Consider the following 19,872-nt stretch of genomic DNA (forward strand, 5'->3'; position numbering starts at 1 on the left):
TTAATAGTCTGTATCTACAATGCTGCTTTATCAATTAGAGACAGTTTAGAATCAGGCATCTTTCTGCGTTTGATGCCAGCGTTCTGTCGGCCACATGGCCTACTTCAGGCATGGCTGCTGTGTTAAACGTCCCTTGGTGAGTTGAAAAGTTTACTGAGGTGAATGGTCTGGTCGGCCTGCTGACAGAGCGGCAGCAGCAGCTGTATACAAGACAACATGCTCCAACAACAACAGCGAGACAAACCTGCCGTCACTTAAAGTGGAATACGATCCGCCCGGAAAAGTCCAAATGTGTGACTCTAGTCTGGAACGGGACCATTGTTGTTTCAAGGATGTTCTTCGATCAAATCGTTTCCTTTCATTACCGCTGCTGCTGGATCTTCTGCTTTTATTCTCAATGAAAGTGATTGAGTTGTATCGAGCTAGCCTAGCTAACTCAAAGTCATGCACTTTTAAAACGTCAGTATATTTCCAATCAATTTTTGTGAATTTTTGGCTGCAATCACCATCTTATAAGCTGCATTTTGAAGGTACAAAGGGAAGTAGTTCTGAATTTGTGTTGATTTTGTAGTCGACTGTTCTTAGGGGTGGACATTTGCACCCACCAATGTCTAGCTGCTGGTAAGGGAGTGGGGGTTGTTGTTGGAAAATAATTTTTTTAAATTTCAGCAACTGACCTGGTTGGAGGGGCAGCTATAGTACTACAAATACCCTTTTCAGTTGTCGAAAAGGGTATAATGTGGTTGACAGAATCGACAAATATCGATAAATATGAGCTAAAGTGTGAAAAAGGATTGACTATTGAAAGATAAATGACTGGCTAGTTTCTGATGAATGCTGCAAGTCAATCTTCTTTAGTAATACTAACAGCAGGTGTTCGTCATGTAACAAATAACAAATACATTGGGTAATATAAAATTGTAAGAAATTAAGGTGACTTTTCTGCTTTTCTCTGATTATTCATCTCCATAATTAAACAAAAACATTCAACTACCATAAGTAATAAACTCATATGAAGTCATTTGTTTCTATGATAGTAGTTAGCATCTGCCTTGACTTTTCTGTCTGCGTTGCAGTGAAAGGCAAAAAACCAGTTTCTTTTGTGTGTTGGTTTTTTACAACAATCTGGGCTGGATTCAATCACTAATTAAACATTTTAAGTACTCATTCATTGAATTAGACATAATGTGTTAGTTTAGCTCAACACGTTGTAACTTTTTGCTGTCATCTTGAGATTGATATCTTAAAAAATCAGACTGATCAAACCTGAACTTTATATTTCAACACATTCAACAGAGATGTGTCCACATTTTATGAAACCTTTGTTTTTATGTACGAAAACTCAAAATCTGAGAATTTTTAATGCTATTTTTGACATTGCAGCCAGCCTAGATGAGATATAACCTCTTAACTAAGGAGTTATTCAGCCAAGAAGTTTCCTTCTGATGGAATAAAGACATCAGAAGGATGGAAAATGAATAAAACAGCATCAGTTTTGAAAAACAATATTTCTAATTAAAAATTGCATGTCTCAAATGATTTCCTTACAATAATCAGATGGAAGTCCTTTAGTGGCATCACAACAATCAGCTTTCTTCTTGTATTTTGACCATTTATCTTTGTTGATGTCTTTGGAGGTTGGAAGGCCTCCTTGCCATCACCCTAATCTTCAGCTCTCCCCACACAGATTCCTTTTTCGCCCCACATCTTATGATTTTTAAAATCTTTACTTTCTTTGGTGAGCTGAATATATCATTACACTGTGAGTGATTGTTTGGGATAAAAAGGATAAAGAAGGCGAACAGATAAAGGAGTAGAACAGGGGAGGGGTGCTGATTGTGGTGGTTTGTGGGGAGGGGATGTCAGTAATAATCTGCAAACAGATTTCCATGCTTATTACACTAATGATTTTGTGATTTGATGCAGTGTCGGATGTTTGCAAGATGCAGGAGCAAACGAGGGTGGCGGTGTGAATGAGGAGGGGGGGGTGTCGTTCTTTTTTTTCCTCTCATCTCCACACCAGGGCTAAATGATGGAGTAATTTGACTGACCCCTGACTCGGGGCAGGCCTACACATAATTGCATGTCATTCTAGCGTTGAACAGGGGGTTCAAAGTGTTTGCAATACCTCCATTTTTGTCCCTCCTTTCTCACAAATCACATGTTCCCCCCCACTATTTGCATCCTCGTCAGTGTCTTTCCATCCTCTCACACCCCAACCAAAAAGAAAAGAAAAAAAAAAGAAAACCCAAAGCATCACCAAACAAAAGAAAGATTGCATTAATTTGCAAATGATGATATTACATTAAGCGCGGGGAGATCTCATACATCAGAACGTGAGAACTACTCCCTTACTGTATGTGCTTCATCTTAATGGTATCGCTGGATGTCAAGGGCATGGAGGAAATTAAATCGGAAAGTGCAGATAGACCAAAGAAGATATTATCTCTGGATGATTGCAGTTTTGATAGGTATTCCAGTGAATTTCATTTTCTCCGGATGGGGAGAAGATGAGTTAGCCTGCACATTTGCTCATTTTTCTTCTACATGATTTATGTGAGTTGAGTATAAAACTCCTTCCACCCCCTTTATCAGAAACGCACACGCGCGCGCCGAGGAACACGTCTCGGAGCGCCGAGCGGTAAACGGCCGCGGGTTTTCGCGCCGCAACTTGTTTATGCCAGAGCACACGCACGCGCGTGTGTGTGGCTCCCAACACGTAGCGAAAGAGTCGCTTGAACTCGCGCGCACACTTTGGTGCGTGCGCGTTTGTACTTTTTCGTGTCTGCAGCCAAGATAGCGACGGAGCCATCAGCGGGAATGAATCCAGGGAGACGGCAGGGCGGAGGAAGGAGAGGAGGACGGGGAGGGGGAGTGTCATTACTCAGACTTGTTTACATTCTAAATACGTAATGAAATCTTGTTGGTAATAATGACGGGAATAAAAGTTTAGGAAATTGTAAAAGTGGTGAAGTTTGAGAAATGAGCCCCGGCCTGTGAAATAGCATTTGGGGGCAGGAAACGACATTATTATGCAGTGCTCCTGCCTGCCTGAGACATGAAGATGAACTGCTGGTGGGTCATAAAATGCTGTTAGCCCTAGCCTGAAGTATGGCACATTGTAAAAGAGCCCTGATCCCATATTGCCATTATATATAAAAGTATATCCATACACAACATTATTTTTCATATAAGATGAGCTCCGATACAGTGGCTCCGGCCTCCCAAATACATACACTGATAGGCAGGATTATCCCCCCCCTCCCTCTCTCTTCTTATAAAATATATAAATAAACATATTGCCGTGGAACCCATCTCTGCCCTGATCTTATAGACCTCGATATTAAAAACAGAAATATTGCATTTTCGAAGGGCTCTGTTTTCCTCTGGCCTCTTTTGGGTACGGGATATATCTGCGTGTTTGTTTGGGAGGGCGGGGAGGAGAACGAGGAGATGCAGAAGAAGCCCGGGCGGGATTCAACAAATAAAAGAAAATGGAAACAGATGAAGACTTTAAAAATATAATGAGATGAATATTGAGCATATCAACTGCAGGATAAGGAGAGTTAGTTTGGGTGAGGCGGCCTCGCGTGCGCGTGTGCATATTGGAAACAGGTTATTGACAGAAAATGATGGTTAAGGTGTCGCAATTAGGATTAATGTTCCAGCGTATGGACAGATGATGTGCTCTTTCTCCCCCCCCCAACATGGTTGCTTGAGAGAGATTTCAAATGTATGGAGAGTTTACTGACATTTTACCGAGACGTTCATTTATATTCCTGACTTTTTCAGTTTGAATTGCAAAGCTGAAAGTAGGATTTTTTTTTAGGATTTTTCTTGTCTTCAAAGTCAGAAAAATGCATAAAAGTTTCACTCTGTACTGTCTATTTGTTTTGGCTTACATCGCTAGGGAAACGTTTGGGTATGAATGAATAGTGAGCTGCCCTTCTTAAGGGTGGATTGATTATTTAGCACCATCATATACCCCCCAGTCTCCTCTAAAATTTGGTAAAAAGCCGTTAACCAGTCAATATTGTGACTGCTTCACCACTTTTCCTTTCAGAATCATTGGACTTTATCTAAATTGGTTTCCTGGCACAAGCTGGGCTTTTAAGGATACACTATAAATTTTGAATGATGTTAAAGTTTGGCCCATTCCGGGAGTATAATGCCAGCCTGTTTTATCCATTATAAAAAACTGTTTTGATATGTATTTAGTATTATTGTTCTGTTGAAACACCTGAACATATCTTAAAGTTTTGAAGTTATTGATTTATGGTAAATTTAATGAGTTGTGGAGGTGGATTGTTTCAACCACTTGATGTTCGAGCAGTTTCCAGTTTATCTGAGTTTAGCTTTAATGATTCTTGGAGTATTCTTTAACATCTTTACTAATAACTTTTCATCTTCTGAAGTCTGTCAGTTTGGGTCAGACAGTGGAAACTCTGACTCAGTTGGAGCATTAGGACAATCGTCCCAAACAAACATCGGAGCTGGTTTCGGATTGGATCGCTAATAACGATAAGCCGATGGAAAACCCCGACCCAATCCATACTATGTGCTAATAAACTGAGCAATTTTAATGATTTCAGTTATCGAAAGAACGTTAATCTTTTCAGAAATAATTCTGAATAAATTGAAACTTTTGCAACCAGTTCTAGTTTTGAAAAATGAAGCGTCTTGTCCGTCCTGAACACGAATTATTTCAGATGAATTATTGCTCAGGCTCAGTGTCAGTGTTTGTGGACTTTCCACTCTGGCTTTGTGTCGGCAATAAATAAATAAAGACATTAAGTAACTTTAGGAACCAAAATTTGCTCCTCTGGTCAAACAATGAAGCAACTTTTTGACCGATAAAATCACTGTACATCTGACTTCCTCCTCCATTTTCGATGGAAATGAATTAGGATAGTTATAAAACATGAACATTTCCCTCCCTCAGAGCAGAACTGACACAAGGTTGTTAAATACTTATGGCTGATATGAACTGTAAAAAACAAAAAAGAAAAAGGAAAAAAAAATCAAACGTTGGTCTGTGCTGCATGTGCTTAGTGATCTACATTTCTGTGCCTACAGTGACGTGCAGTTAGGTCAGAATAGCTGAGTAAAATGTAGCCTATGTCCAAAAGATGTTAGCATTTCATCCATTTATCATCTCCCCAGTTTCCCAACAATTTCACATGAATTCCCTTCTATAATATTATTAACAATTTCGGGTGGAGTCGTTTTAAATTGCTGAAATCAGCATTGCCTTCTCACCAGCTGCGAGGATTTATTCACTTTTCTACAAACCCACTTTGATATGTGATTTTTTTTTTTATTAATTAATTTAGCACTACAGGTAAGAGAACCATTAGTGAAAATACCGTCACTGAACACCTCTTCAAAAGTCCTCACCATTAGGTGGTGACAGATGAGCGGCAACATAATTAACATTTGAAAGCAAAAGATCTTAAGATCCACTTACTATTAGGAAAGCATAAATTTATTATGTTATTGTTGAATGTTCGATTTGCAATAAAATAACGTTTTTCTAGCTACTTTCATTTTAAATCCGCCATCTTGATTTCCTCACTACTCCTTGTGAGTGTTGGCATCTTAGCCACTATGTCAAGTATCGACTTCTAAAAGACAGTGAAAGTCCATCTAGCTGGCCAACTATATTATTGTCATGCACAGTGTGAATGTAAGGCACATGACATATTATGGCCCATCAAATTTTGCATCCAATCACCTCTTTATGATGGTCATGTTACATATATTAAAGCTGTGAGGTGATTAAAATTTGAAGTATTACGCTGCTAACTGGTTACCCTTTCCTCCCAGTCATTAACCTCTTCATTGTTGTATTGAAGTTTAATGGAAGCGGAGTTGAAACGAAGTAAAACAGACTGGGAAAATGTCCTATCACCTATCATTCTGCTGTTAACTTTTTAAAGAGTGTGATTGAAAAGTCACACTTTTTTTTATGCAAAAACAATTGTTTGCATGTAAATAAGAAGAAAAGTTCCAGCTTGAAAATAACTATATTAGTACAGTCTCAGAATTCAGTAGGTTAATCTATCATCATTTCTATTGACTGCTCCAGCATAAAAGTTCTTCTTGTTTCCTTTTCCAGCTTAAATGTTGCTTCTCTACAGTTTTTTTTAAATAATTTCCACCTGCTTTTAAGCATAAACTAGTTAATGGTGCAATATGGAAGCTTTGTTTTGTGCAGTTTTCCTCCTGAGTTGACCTAATTTCTCTCTGAATGCTGCTCTATCAGTGATAATTTACAGTTTCTGCTGCTCCTCGGAGCTGCCTGAGTGATGATCGCTTATTGTGTCTGCCGATTCAAGAGATCAACTAATCATGGAGGAAGATGAGCAGCGCTTCCCTCATCACCCCGTCTTCCCGCTCTCTTCCCCAGATTTTATTAATTTCTCACATGAGCTGGTAGACTGACGTGAATTGAAGATCATTATCACAGATTGACAGAGAGATTAGTGAAAAACAAACGGGCACGCAGATTATGCGAGGGACAAACCGCTGCCGACAGTGAGGCGTTTGGCACAGTTTTGTGGTTTGTTCCTTTTCTCTCTTATTTGCCAAAACGTGAGTGAGAAAATAAATCACTTAGTGTGAGACAAGCAGTCCAACAAATCTGGTCCCGACTTCGGCAGAAACGTCCTGTTTGACCTTTGCTCTTCCTTTCTTTGTGTCCTCCAGTTATGAACTGACCGACCACGCTCCCGCTTTGCCTTCCTGGCCTCAGCCTCAGTGGTAATAATGATGATAATAATCTCCTGCTTTACCAGAACAAGGCTACAAATAGATTAAATTTCCTGCATGCTCATTATACACAGGATTGCATTGTCTTTACAAAGCAGAGTGAGGATAATTTATTTTTCTAATGGGATGTGTTTATTTTTGAGTAGCGCAACAGACACTGGGCACTTAACTCGACTGAGCGTGTCTCGGTGCATCTGTCGTCGCTGTGATTAGGTAGCGGCGCAGACTAAAGGGCTTACTGGGAGCATGCTGGACTTCCTGTCATGTGTACGGCAAGTGTTATCTGGCAGTAATAAACAAATAGTGGTAGATTTTTCTAAAGCAGGACTTTTTAATTTAAAAAAAAATTTTTTTTTTAGGACTCTTCCTATAAGCGTTGATGGTGAGGTGGAAAGATTTTTGCCTTAAATGCATTCAGTGGTGCTCCAACTGGTTCACATGCAGCAGTCTGCTTTACGTATCACAAAGAGAAAATATGTGCACTTTGAATTTTGGATGGTTAATGCAGATTAACAAGATGAACAAAAATAAGCCACTTTTGTAAAATTAGATGTTTTAATAGAACATTTTAAATGAAATTAGGAGACAGCAGCAACAAAAATAACATTGTCACAGAAAAAAAAACCCTAATGTGCGAGAACATATAAAATCTAGAAGAATCTGATTAATTTTTGCGTTGGTAGTTTTTAGGAGTACCAGCGTTTTAGTCATAAAAGAGCAACAGTTAATGTGGGTGTGTATGAAATGTCCAGTGTCCAGCTGATGTGCTTATTTTAACTCCAGTTTAAGTTTGAATCTTCTCAGGTTATTTACTCTAGCTAACAACAGAGTTCCCCATTGATCTGGATTTGTATAGGTCTGATTTTGTATGAAAAAAAAGAGTCTGGAAGTATATCTATATCTATATTTCAGTAGGTGTCTGGCTGTTGCAGGTTGCAAAGACTGGCCTGCAGAGATTTGATTGTATAATTGGATGGATTTTCTATGAACAAGAGAGAAATTTCAAACAGGCTACCTTTCAGCAGTTTCCACTCCATCCTCATCACATTTTCAGCAGTAACATTTGGAGCTCGTCTCTGATCCCGGCCCTCCTTTTTTTAGTCTTCCTTGTGATCATTTACTCCTCTTATTTAATACCGATTAAGATTTAAGGTCTGTTCTCCTGCTCTCATTACCAGGGCGATGCTGTCAGCCTCAACGGGAATTTTTGAGATCTTGAACCAAAAGTGAAAGAACAAATAATTGTTGTAGAAATGTTTGACAAAATATGCTGGGTGCAGCAGTTTTGTTTTTCTCTAGGTGGCCGCATACGCCGTCTCCTCATTAGGAACAAAGGAGGAAAAAATGCTGGCGTTTAGGGAAAAAAAAAATCAAAGAGGGACAAACAGCGTTTGGACACAGGCTCTACACACTACATCAGTTAGAGTTATTGCCAGGCACGTCATCCTTTTCACTGGTTAACAGCACTGCAGTACATAAGTGAAGTCCATTAACTGTATGAATTGCTCTGTAATGTAACGCCGTTCAATAGAAGAAGTGTATTATCCTTCTTCCTTCCTGTCTCTCTTTTTTTCTTTTTCTCTCTCTTTTGAGCAACACATCTCCGACTTATCACCTGGTTCTACTTAGCATTCAATCTCTGCTTGTTTAAATCAAAATGTCTCTCTAAACAGAAACCCACCCAGAACATCTTCTCCCTCATGTTTGTTTGCGTACGCTGGGATGGCACTTCAGACGCCTTCCTCCCTGTGGGAGGTGCAAAAATCTGCCTCTGGAGAGCTCAGTTACTGACTTCTTTATTGTTAGCTAATTAATTATGCGCAGAGGAAATAACTACGTGAAATAAGGGAACAATGTGTTGGAAAGCAAAAAATCTGTAATTGTAAGACTGTTTAACAGTCCTTTATACTTTGGGACACATTTTCTTCAATCAGTCTCCGTTTATTGCTGCAAAACTGGTTTGTATTCCACTTATTTCTTTAATGTTGTTTTTTTCAAATAAACCGAGAGGAATGAATGATAGGAAAGAATATCCACTCCTCCCCTTGCTTGAAAATGTTGTCTGACTGATGGAAGAGCAGACACTGTGTAGAAATATGTACAATGCAGGAAACAGTTACAGACGCTAACTGTGCTAATTGCTAGTGAAAGTCACTCAAAACAGTTTAAATGTCCTATTTAACACTATAAACTGAATTATACTGTTGTAACTTTTTAAAGTTGTTGCTTTGGTCATCCTGAGCTCTGATACCACAGAGTAATGAAGATGCAGCTTAATTTAATCTCTCACTTATAACTTTTCTCGCATATCGCGGTACAGGTGGGGGGAAATCCTGCTCCAGTGCTGACAGAGCAGAGTAGCATGTTAGGATTCACTGTTTAGTTCCACTTGAGCTTGCTTTGTGTGTGTGTGTGTGCGGGTGTGTGTGTGCGTGTGAGGGTGTGTGTGTGTGTGTGTGTGTGTGTGCGTGCGGTTGTGAGTTCACAATGCGTGGTCCTACATATACCTCAAGGCCAACGCAAACAAATGCTAATGTAATTACTGGGTGTGCATGGTAATAAACTGTAACTAAAATGATTGTGATGTATTTATGTGTGGTGCTATTGCTTAAGGTGACTGATTGTACCGTGACTGAGCTGTGTGTCATTGTAATTGTTCAGCAGGGTAAGCTGAAGAGCAGCGGGTTTGAATCCAGTACAGCGATTTCACGTCATTGCCTCTAATCCCTCGCCTTTGCTGCAAACAAGGAAAACAGCTTCAAAGATGCTAACAGATATCGTTTTATCGGTTTCTCGTGGACGCCGATATGGAAGCAATCGATGTGTCTTTTTTTTTTTTAAAGGCATTATAGTACATTTTATTTTAGGTTTCCAAGCAGAACCCGTACACGCATGCTATACCCCTAACTTGCATTAAGTGCATCCCGGCGGGTGTCTGCACGGCGCCTTGAAGCGTGTTCCATCTAGGATACGGCACCCTGACATCACGACATTAAAGCGGGTCATTATACTTCCCCCGACTGCCACAGAAAAGTGACATTTTTACAAAGTGACAAGTTTACAGTTTGATAAATCGGATTTTTTATTTTTTTTTCCTGCCAGCGGTGGGAGTGGGGAGTGAGAAGATGGGAACAGTGAGAGGAAAAGCTGGGTGAGCAGGAGGAGGAGGAGGGAGGAAGCGCTGCCTGTCAGCGACGCCCCGGCCTTGTCGTCTAAATGATGCTCCCAGGCAGCAGATTCAGATCCCATCCCCATTAGCATTTAATTTCTCTCTAATCCTACACGCCGTCTCCGCCGCTGCATGGTAACGAGGGGCCGCCGTGCTCCGGCAGTGCTACACAAAAACCTTCCAAGAGCAATCTGCGGCGCGCGCTGCCTTTTTATAGCTCCGTCGTAGCCATCATTCTTTCTTGACAATTAAGACCCACAAATCTAATAGCAATGATATTGGAATTACAGCGAGGCCCTTTTGAGAGGGCATGTCAGGAAAAAGAGCTGCGCCTCCCAATACAGCTGTCAGAGCGCAGGGCCCTCCCCGGTTCGCTCCCGCTTAATGTGTCCCGCGCACGCGCCTGCGAGCGAGCACGCACACAACAGGAAGGGGAATATGTTGAGTCTCTGGCTGTGATCTTTGTAAAATGTGCTCTCTGTGCCCTCTTATCCAACTCTCCAAAGACTTGTTACAGCAGCTTTTGTTTTCGCTCTTCCCCTCTCACTTCTCTCGCTCTCGTTCTTTGTCTCTAAATTTCTCTTTATCTCTTTTTCATTGATTCTCCCTGGTGTGTCAGAGTTGTTGCTTTCTTTTTATTTTTCACCAGCAGGGTATTTTTTTTTCTTTTTTCCTTCCACAGATGACGGGGTTAGTAACTTGCTAAAGTTGTCCCTGGGTACTCCGTGAGGACATTTTTACGGGTGCATTCGCTCTAATAGTGGCAGATAAAGATTATCATGGGTGAAATTTGTTTTAGCCTAAGGGACACAGCTGTTTTATCACAATATTACACGGATGAAGTTGTGCGAGTATGGCATCTGTCCTGGGCTGTGTGATCTCTCAGGCGGCGCGGCAAAGTAAACGAGCTGATTGTTCTTCCGACTTTGTATCTGATTTACTCCGAGAAGCAAATTGACTCAGAAGCTTTCAAAAGTGTTGGCACCCCTGTTAAAATGCCATGTTTTATCATAAAAAACTAGATACTAATATACTTAAAACTTTTTCTACTTTTGGGCCACAGTTTCCAACAGAAAAACAAACAAATGAGTTTGCTAAATTTTTAAACATAGAAAAAAAAGTTGCAAGAACCTGGTTGAATAAGTGTTCACATCCTGAAACAGACTCAGTTGATCCAGTTTTAAACTTCTTTAGTTCACTCTGGTCATAAATGATGGTGAATTTAATTGAACTGAAATGATGCTAAGCTGTCCTAGAAGGACATTCTTGACATTTAATTATTTATGTACTTTAGCACAACAAATTTTTTAAAGATGTCACAAAGGTATCAGTCAGGCAAAGGGTAACGTGAAGACAGTCGTCAGTAATTGGATAAAGTATATCAATATCATGACGCAATTTATTTGGAGTTTCTTACAAATGCTTTGTTCTTAAAGCCAAACAAATACACATACCTCATTTTAACACAGATGTTTTTATTACTTTTCTCTGTAAGCAGGTTTGGTTCTGTTTATTGTCATTTCTTTTCCTGCTTATTTGCCCTGAACAAACTTGACCTTCCTCCTGATGACCTGTAACCAAGACAACCCCACCTGTTTGTCTCTTTCCTGCAGACTCCAGCAGAGCAGGCGAAGGTTCGAATGCATTTGGTCCTGCAGGCAGCAGGTAAGTGCATAACATTCATGTCTGTCCACTTCCGTGCAAGTCTCTGACTTCTCCATATATTTAGAGACAGAAATGGATTCTTAGAACTGGACTTTGACTGAGCCACTCTAATAGATGACTTTGCTTTGATTCAAATCGTGCCAGAGTTTCTCCGACTGTTTGTGTTTCCAGTAGATTTTCCTCCAGAATTACTCATCAACACTTACCAGCTTCTGTCACTGCTGGAGAAAAGCTCTCACACATCACCATGCTGCCAACATCATGTTTCACAATAGAGATGTTGTGTTCAGTGTGACTTTTATATATATATATATATTGCCACACATGTCATTTTAAATTCAATTCAAATAACCCTATTTGTCCTCGAGAAGCCATTTCAAGGAACATGAGTAGTACAAATGGACTCAAGACAATAGAGTTTATCAAATTCATACATACTAATGTATAATTATATAAATGTCAACCTGGGCTCACATGACCAGAGAACCTTCCTCCACATGTGTGTTGTTTCCTTTACTTCATTTGGAAGGGCAACAAGTGATGCAAGTCTTTTTTTTTTTTTTTTTTACACTTTTCAATGACAGCTTTCTTGCCGCTCTTCCACGAACTTCTGACTTGTGTAGTCCACAGCTAATAGTTGTCCTGTCAGTAGTTTCTTCTACCAGAAGGTCATTGCATCTCCTCCAGAGTTACCACCATCCTTTTGGCTGGTTTTTTCTTATCTCTTTACTCAGGTTGCCGCTTCAGATTAAAGGCCAGATATTTTGGGGGGGTGTTGCATCTAATTTCTGTCTGTCTCTCCCATGAAGCCCTAATAAAACACACTGAAATTTGGGGCTGTAACTTGATAGACTGTGAAAACGAACAACGAATATAAATACTTTCCCAGAATACACAATATTCTGGCTGGGAAGAGAGAAAAAAAAATCTAATTATGAAGTAATATAAGAGTAGAGGATAAATAAAGCTGAGAAAATCTGAAGAGCTGTCAGCTGTTTTCTGAAATTTTATCGCAAATGACTCACACTTCTCTCCCCACACATACTACAGCTACATCTCGAGCACACAGCTACACTCAGACAACTGGGAGCGCACGCGCTCTACCCACTCTGACCGCTCGCGGGCCCATATTCACTGCAGCTTAATTTCAAACGCTCCTCCCAGTACATAAGTCATAGATGTCACCGTGCACACGGTGTATATATTCCAGTGTGTATTCGAGGGGTAGAGTTGCGAGCCAGATGTGACAGGCAGAGATTGACTGTGGAGAAAGATGTCTTCATGTTTACAGTCATGCGCACACACACACACACACACGCACACACACACGCACACACTCAGATACACAGAGCACTTCAGAACAGGGTTCTAATTTCACCACAGGAAATATATGAAAGGACCAGGCATCTATACATCATCTATAAAGCACCCGCCAGCTACATACGCACCTCACTTAAGACTTGTTCAGCTGCTGCGGAGGCCAAAGAACAACACTGCCATCCCTTGATCTGATTTTGCTGAATCGCACTTTGTGAGGCATGTATTATGTACTTTGTCATGCTTTAAATTTACTCAACATAGTTTACTTATGGTTACAGGAGATTTTTCATTTTTTGAAGTGGGAACAACTTAATTTCTGCGTAGCAGTCAAGTTTAAGAAGAACGCTTGATCTTGACTCAGTATTTATCCTTGGCATGCGAAATGCCCCGACCTCGCCGTCCCACCTTAACGCTAATGTTCCGCTAATGGCAATAAAGCCTCCCGGCTTTGAGCTTGTGGCTTTAAGTGCTTTGGGCCAGACAGTTGCAGACGCAGGCTGAGGGCCTGGCGCACCGTGAGAGGAGAGGCTTTAATGCGCCGGTTGGGTTTCTGGTTTTTCTCTCTATCTCTCATGGAGGCGTCCAAATAAAACGTTTATGGCCCAGTCAAAGATTGTCCTCCTGACAACAGAGAATTGAATGGTCTACATGAGGCCTGTGGATACAGGTTGGTTTAGCGACAGATTTGAGTTAAATATTTAACTCTTGATTGGTGATCAGCAGCTGAAATAGTGAGAAATAAAGAAAAATAAATGTTTCCCTCCTGTCATCAGACATATATAATGGCTGGGCCAGACTTTAGAAAGTGGCTAATGCACCAATTTGTTTGGGGGAGCCCCACACATTATTTATTTGTTTATTTATTAATGAATGCACTTTTTGCATTTTACTTTATATAAACCTTATAGGTCTACATCAAGTATTAACATTTCTGAATATAAACAATACTCAAGTAATTGAAAATGATGGTGTCCTTGTAATTTTCTGGGAACAAAATGAAGCTACTTTTCACAGGATGTTTTAAACCTATCATGCATAACTTCATGTATAAAACTACCTATTTATGTATTGTTATTTGTATTAGAAGAATTTTTCTGTCGCGGATCGGGCACCAAATTAGCTCCAGCCCAGGGGCCCACGTCCTTGTTAATCCGGCCCTGTCCAGTGTACTTTGATTCACTTTTTTTGAGTTTAACCAATCAGATAAAAGCTAGGGATGCATATTGTTTCTCACTGCCATCTTCTTTATTTAAAAATCATTATTAATGCTTAAGTTAAGTATCTTGTAGTCAATCCTTCATTTATTTTGGCTACATTTCTTTATTAGTGACTTTTTTATATTTTTTTCTATTTGTCCCTCCTGTGTCTCTCAGCTCTCTCTCCATCCTCCTGTCTTTGTTCCAGAGTTGTTGGTGGGCAGAGGGAGATAGGGATGGAGGGCAAGGAGGAAGCAGCAGATGTTGGAAGGTTGTGTGAATGTTAATGTCCTGACGTAGCCGTGGAGCTTAAGCTTCCTCCTCCTCCTTCCCTCCGTTCCTCTCTGAGCGCCCGCCAGGCTTTCTCTCTCGGGGTCTCCTGACATCCTTAAAGCCCGCGGCTCTCCTCTCCACTCCTCTCCTCTCCTCTTCTACGCTCTCTTCCACCTCTTCCCCTCCTCCTCCTGTCTTTTGTCCGTCTATGGACTCTCTCTAGTCAGTAGAGAGCAGATCATCCCATGGCTAAAGCGGCTCAGGCCTTTTGTGTTGGGGGGCTCTGTGAACCTGTAATGAGCCCCCTCGGCTGGCCCGCTGGCCTGCTTAACGCTCACTGGGGGCCTTCGATGGGTGTGTGCGCGTGTGTGTGTATGGAGTAGGATGAGGAGGGCAACACTGGCCCCCAATGAAAGAGCTGGATGGATATGTTTATGGGTCACTTCCTGCCTGGCCTACATATCACACATATAAACACACAGAGAAACTCCAGGTTTCCAAGACAGGGATGCTTATTATTTTGATTAATAATTAAAATTATTACGTAAATATTTTTTTTGCCACCTTAGCACCTTGGTTTGAAGAGCGATTCATAGCCCTTAAACTTAGTCGCAATTTGCCATGTTACAACCGGAAACTTCTTATTATCTTATGACAGAAGAACTAAAAGGAAGTAAAGTTTGTGAAATGTGCTTTAAATAAAAAACATAGAGCATAAACTTTTATTTAGCCCTCTTTATTCTGCTTCCCTTGAATAAATTTGAGTGCAACCATTTGGTGGCGCTTGGGTTACGGCTTTTTGTCAGAAATCATGTTGGGTACCAAACCTGATGGGGAGGAAAATATGACTCAGTTTTGTATTGTATTAGAAGTTGCAAAATACTTTTCTAAATCATTTCTTTATTTTATTTAATATTATTTATTTCATTTGTTTACAGTTTCACATGTTGATATTAAAAACATTTGAATAAAAGTGAGTAGTTAGAGGAAAAAAGTTCTTATAGTCCATGTTACACCCGGAAACGGGGGTGAGATTGGGGGCAGAGGCAAACATCCAGCCACAGATACGGTGGAATGGTTTAGGTCAAAGCATATTCATGCGTTACAATGGCTAGATGTGCCAAACTGGTAGACAGATGGCTCAAAAGGCTAAAAAATGACGGAAAACCTTTGAGCTTGTGGCTGTCATGCGACACAGTGCAGAAAAGCATCGTGTTGCATGTTTTTTGAAGGACTGTATTTGTAGCTCTAAGTAACAGCAACAATGCTTTTATGTTGTCTGCTAAATCACTTTTTTTTTTTTTTTTGTGATTTTTGTGCCTCCACTTTGATTTCCTCATCACAAGCAAACCCTCTGGACAGGTGTTCACTGCAGAGGAAGTTCAGCCTTTTATTCCTCATTGCTGGGCGTTTTTGCATCGTCATCTACTGAACCGCAGCCGCTGCAGCTTCCCTGTGAAACGTTCACAAAAGGAGCGATTTTTGCATCCGCACATATTTTTGTGCGCACACACAGCAACCATGACACTTTCACTCTTCATATTGTGCTCTCTCTGCTTTTCAGCCACTCGCTCGGGCCTTTGCTCTTTTCACAGCGATGTCCATTTCCACTCAAATGAGCATAAGTACTTTGCACGGCAGCGGGCTTCTACTTATCCACACGTCAATAGGGAGTGTTTGCAGAACACCCACTTAGGACCCGAAGGCCGGAGGTCATCAAAACCTTCTCCTTCTCCCTATTTGAACCTTCGACAGCAGAAAAACAAACAATCCTTAAGATCTCATCAGAGGCTTGAACTTGGAAGGGCCTCACTGGTCTGAATTAATTTCCTCTCTCTGGTTTGATATCTTGGTGGATTTGGTAGGAGGAAAGCTCAGTTCTTCATTCTCAATCTTAAATTTGTCCAAGTTTTATTACTAAATGCTGCTTAACTAAAAGCTTAAAACAGTACCTTTTACTATTGCACTTTTCTTTAAAAGTTTTGTGTTTCCTGTGTAAAGCATCTCCTTTCATTACATTCACAAACTTCAATGTGTTTTATTGGGACTTTTATGCGACAGATTGAAGGAACACAGCTCCTCTTTGTGAAATAAGAAGAAAATAATACATGGTCTTCCAAATTAGAACTTCTGTTCCGTTCAAGATTGTCCTGACCAGCTGTAGAAAAGCATCCCCACAGCATGATGCTGCCACTACCATGTCTCAAAGTGGCTACAGAGTTCTCGTTAACATGCAGTGTTAGTTTTCCACCACATACAGTGTGTTGCATGTTGGCTGAAAAGTTGGATTTTAATCTCAACTGACCAGATAACTTTCTTTCACATGGTTCCCATGTTCCCTTCATGGTAAACGGGAGAAAATGTTAAAAACTTCTGGAGGCAGAAATACTTTTGTTGAGGCGCTAGAGAGAGATCCATGATGGCCAAAATCCATGATGTGTAACTTAAGAAGGTATTTATTATACTTCCATGTATTTGTGAAATTCTTTAAAACCTACTCTTGCAAGAAAAAGGAAAAAACAAACAAACTGATTTTTAAAAAAAAATCTTATTTTAAAGCAGAATGTGTTTATTTTGTGTTGATATTTTGAACTTTCCTGCAACCTGTGTAGAATCTGACATTAAAAACTTCAACTTCTCAGTCAACAGTGGCGGTGTTGAACAAAACAAAACAATTTAAACATTTGCCTTGAAGTTTGTCATAAGCCATATTTTTAACATATGAAAGACAATCATCTTCAGCATGTATCATTCTATCTCTACTGTTGTTCAATATATATTTTGGTGTGTTTATGTTTGCTTTTTTTAATGAGTGACAGGCACGAAGGAGCAGAGTGGTGCCTGATTAGCTCAGCTTAACAGCATCACCCTTTATGATTAATACTTCCACAGTGAAGACCGTGTTTTAGGCTTTTCTGTCTCTGCATGGGTCCTTCACACACAGACACGCCCTTTCTCTCAAGCTCTCAGCTTCCTCGTTGCTTCCACTTCCCGCTTTTCCTCCCTCTGCCCCCCGGCACACCCGCCGCGCCCCACGCCCTGACAGATGTGTGCTGAACAGACCACATACACGGAGGGTGTCACCTTACCCCCTCTGGAACTAAAGGGCTAATTCGCCACATTTAGGAGGCTGCCACCTTTTGTTCTGTGAGGATAAGAGTTGATTGGCACAGAGTCTCAGAGAAGATCTTGCTGCTTGGATGCTGTGTTTTCTCTTTTTTTTATGTGTTTGTTTGAATGCAACACAGATTCTTTTGGAAATCCAGTTGAAGTTTTTTATTTTATTTATTTTTTTAATTACCTATCACTGTGGTCATTTTGGTGTTCTTCTAACATGACCCTCCTTTCATGGGGGATTTCTGTTAGAAAACTTCAGGGGAGTTACCCTGCAATAACTACTAATAACATGCTATTTGTCGGTGTTTCAAAATGTCTTATTATTCTACCCTCAGCATATACCACTTTGCTGTGACAACTGGGTACTGTAATGCAATAAGGGGATTTTTAAGATGACGTTTTTGACATGTCAGCTCATCTGTTGCCGTTTTAAAAGGTAAAATCTAAATATGGTTCAGCAACACTCTAAAATAACCACCAATACTAGAATAAGTTTTGCGGTTTTTGCTAATCTCTCAAGTAAAAAAAAAAAAAAAAAAAAAGCAGATTAAGAAAACAAAACAAAAGCGGTTTTGGAGCCTTAGCTCCTGTTGTGGTCCAGTACGTGGACTAAGTGCCAGGTGAGGACTCGTTTTGCATGAATTGCTGCATGTAATCAGGTTGATTTTTCTGGCCAATTGAGCTCAGCAACATAATGGCCATTGGTGTCTTTGGCAGAGTGGGCAGGTGCCAAGTCCTGCTGGAAAATGAAATCAGTGTCTCTGTAAAGCTTGTCAGCTGAGGGAAGCATAAAGTGCTCCAAAATATCCTAGTTGACAGCTGCACTGCTAACTTTGGAGATGATAAAACACAGCAGACCAACAGCAGCAGATAACATGACCCCCCCAAATCATCACTGACTCTGGAAACTTCACTTCCTTCTGTTCCTGGGGCCATAAATTCCAATTTAAATGAACAGTTCACTTTCATTTGCTAGATGAGCAACAGGCCAACAGCTGAACAAAAGGAATGTAACATTTTTTTTAGCTCATGTCCTTCCTCTAGCCGCAGCTTGTGGATTTGTGACAAACCCTTTTATGGGTTTTGCATCACAATCTTCCCAGATGTGGTTGTTCCTTCCTGCTACCTGTGCCCCGATTTGCTACCACAGTTTTTTCTTTCAATTAACTTTCGGTTAACGCAATTGAGCAATCTATTCTTATGATGCCAGTGACTGTCTTCTTCATGACTGTGTGGCTCATAACATTTCTCTATTAAAACAACAAGCATTTTATATACAACATACTAGGTTTAACTGTGAAATTAAATTACTAAAACAGCTTCCCTGTGATATTTCACTGTATTGAGATGCACTTACAATAGTAACATTTTCCTTACAAGAGATGAATTCAGTGGTGATAAATGAGCATCGCCGTGATGATTGATCAGGTGGTTTGTGCTATAAATATTCCCATGTGCAGTCGGAAAATTATAAATTACGCTCTGCAGAACCGCGCTGCTGCTGTTTTGTGTGTGAGAATCCAAACTGTTGGAGAACCACAGATAATACGCTGATGTCATGTTGGGTCAGCTTCAGAAACAGAGAAGCACAGAGAGTGGTAGGCATGTTCATCCACGTACAGGTCAGCTGAGGTTAAGATTCAAATTTAAGAACGGAGTAAGCAAAAAAAAAAGAAGACATTACTGCACAGTTTATAAACTTTACTTTGGAGCTCACAAATTAAGCTTGATATCACAGCTGGAATACTCGCATCATTTAGCTCTTTTATATTTTCATTGAGATTCTGTGTCGTAGAGGTAGAACTAGCCTCCTCTTTGTTTGCATTAATGTAAGTATTTCTGACCAGCGGCTGAAAGTCCCTTTGCCTACTCGCAGGAATGCCGTCCTTCGGCAGGATAATGGCACTGGGCTGTCCTGTAATTTAGCCTCAGTAACCATTGATCAGCAGGATTTATGTGCCATTACCTCACTCTTCCAGTCAACGCTCGTAATTACGTCTCTGAGACAGAGGGGAGTGGGGCTTGGCCTTATGTCGGACTCAAATACCTGGATTAGATTTTAACAAACAGCCTCTAATGCTCACCCGCTCGCAAGCCGTCAGCAGTGTCAAACAGACTGACCTACCGACGAGAAGAGTGGATGGATAGAAAGCTTTTATCAAGCTTCATATATAGAGTCATATCTCATACTTGGACCCTCTTGCCTCAAGCTGTTTCTCCCGGCTTCTCACGAGAAAGCACGTTCAAAGAAAGGATTTGCCTGACGTTTCGTGCTCTGTACCTGCAAGTGCGTTTCCTTTTAATGAGAAACAGGTTTTCCAGTTCGGAGGTTCCTGTAAGCTGCAGCGGGGAGGAACGGGG

The 19,872-nt window shown here is 40.6% G+C and overlaps 1 protein-coding gene across 2 annotated transcripts in view; it reads left to right on the forward strand.

Annotated features, from left to right (window-relative positions):
• The window catches only part of rsrc1 (arginine/serine-rich coiled-coil 1), a 142,467-nt gene that overhangs the window by 57,065 nt on the left and 65,530 nt on the right, over positions 1 to 19,872 (forward strand). For both annotated transcript variants that reach the window (XM_081614507.1, XM_081614508.1), the window contains exon 6: positions 11,554 to 11,605. In XM_081614507.1, the coding sequence (XP_081470633.1) occupies positions 11,554 to 11,605 (52 nt within the window). The remainder of the gene's footprint in view (positions 1 to 11,553; positions 11,606 to 19,872) is intronic.

Source organism: Poecilia reticulata, chromosome 13 (assembly GCF_904066995.2).
Source record: "Poecilia reticulata chromosome 13, P_reticulata-male-v2, whole genome shotgun sequence".
Lineage (NCBI taxonomy): Eukaryota > Metazoa > Chordata > Actinopteri > Cyprinodontiformes > Poeciliidae > Poecilia > Poecilia reticulata.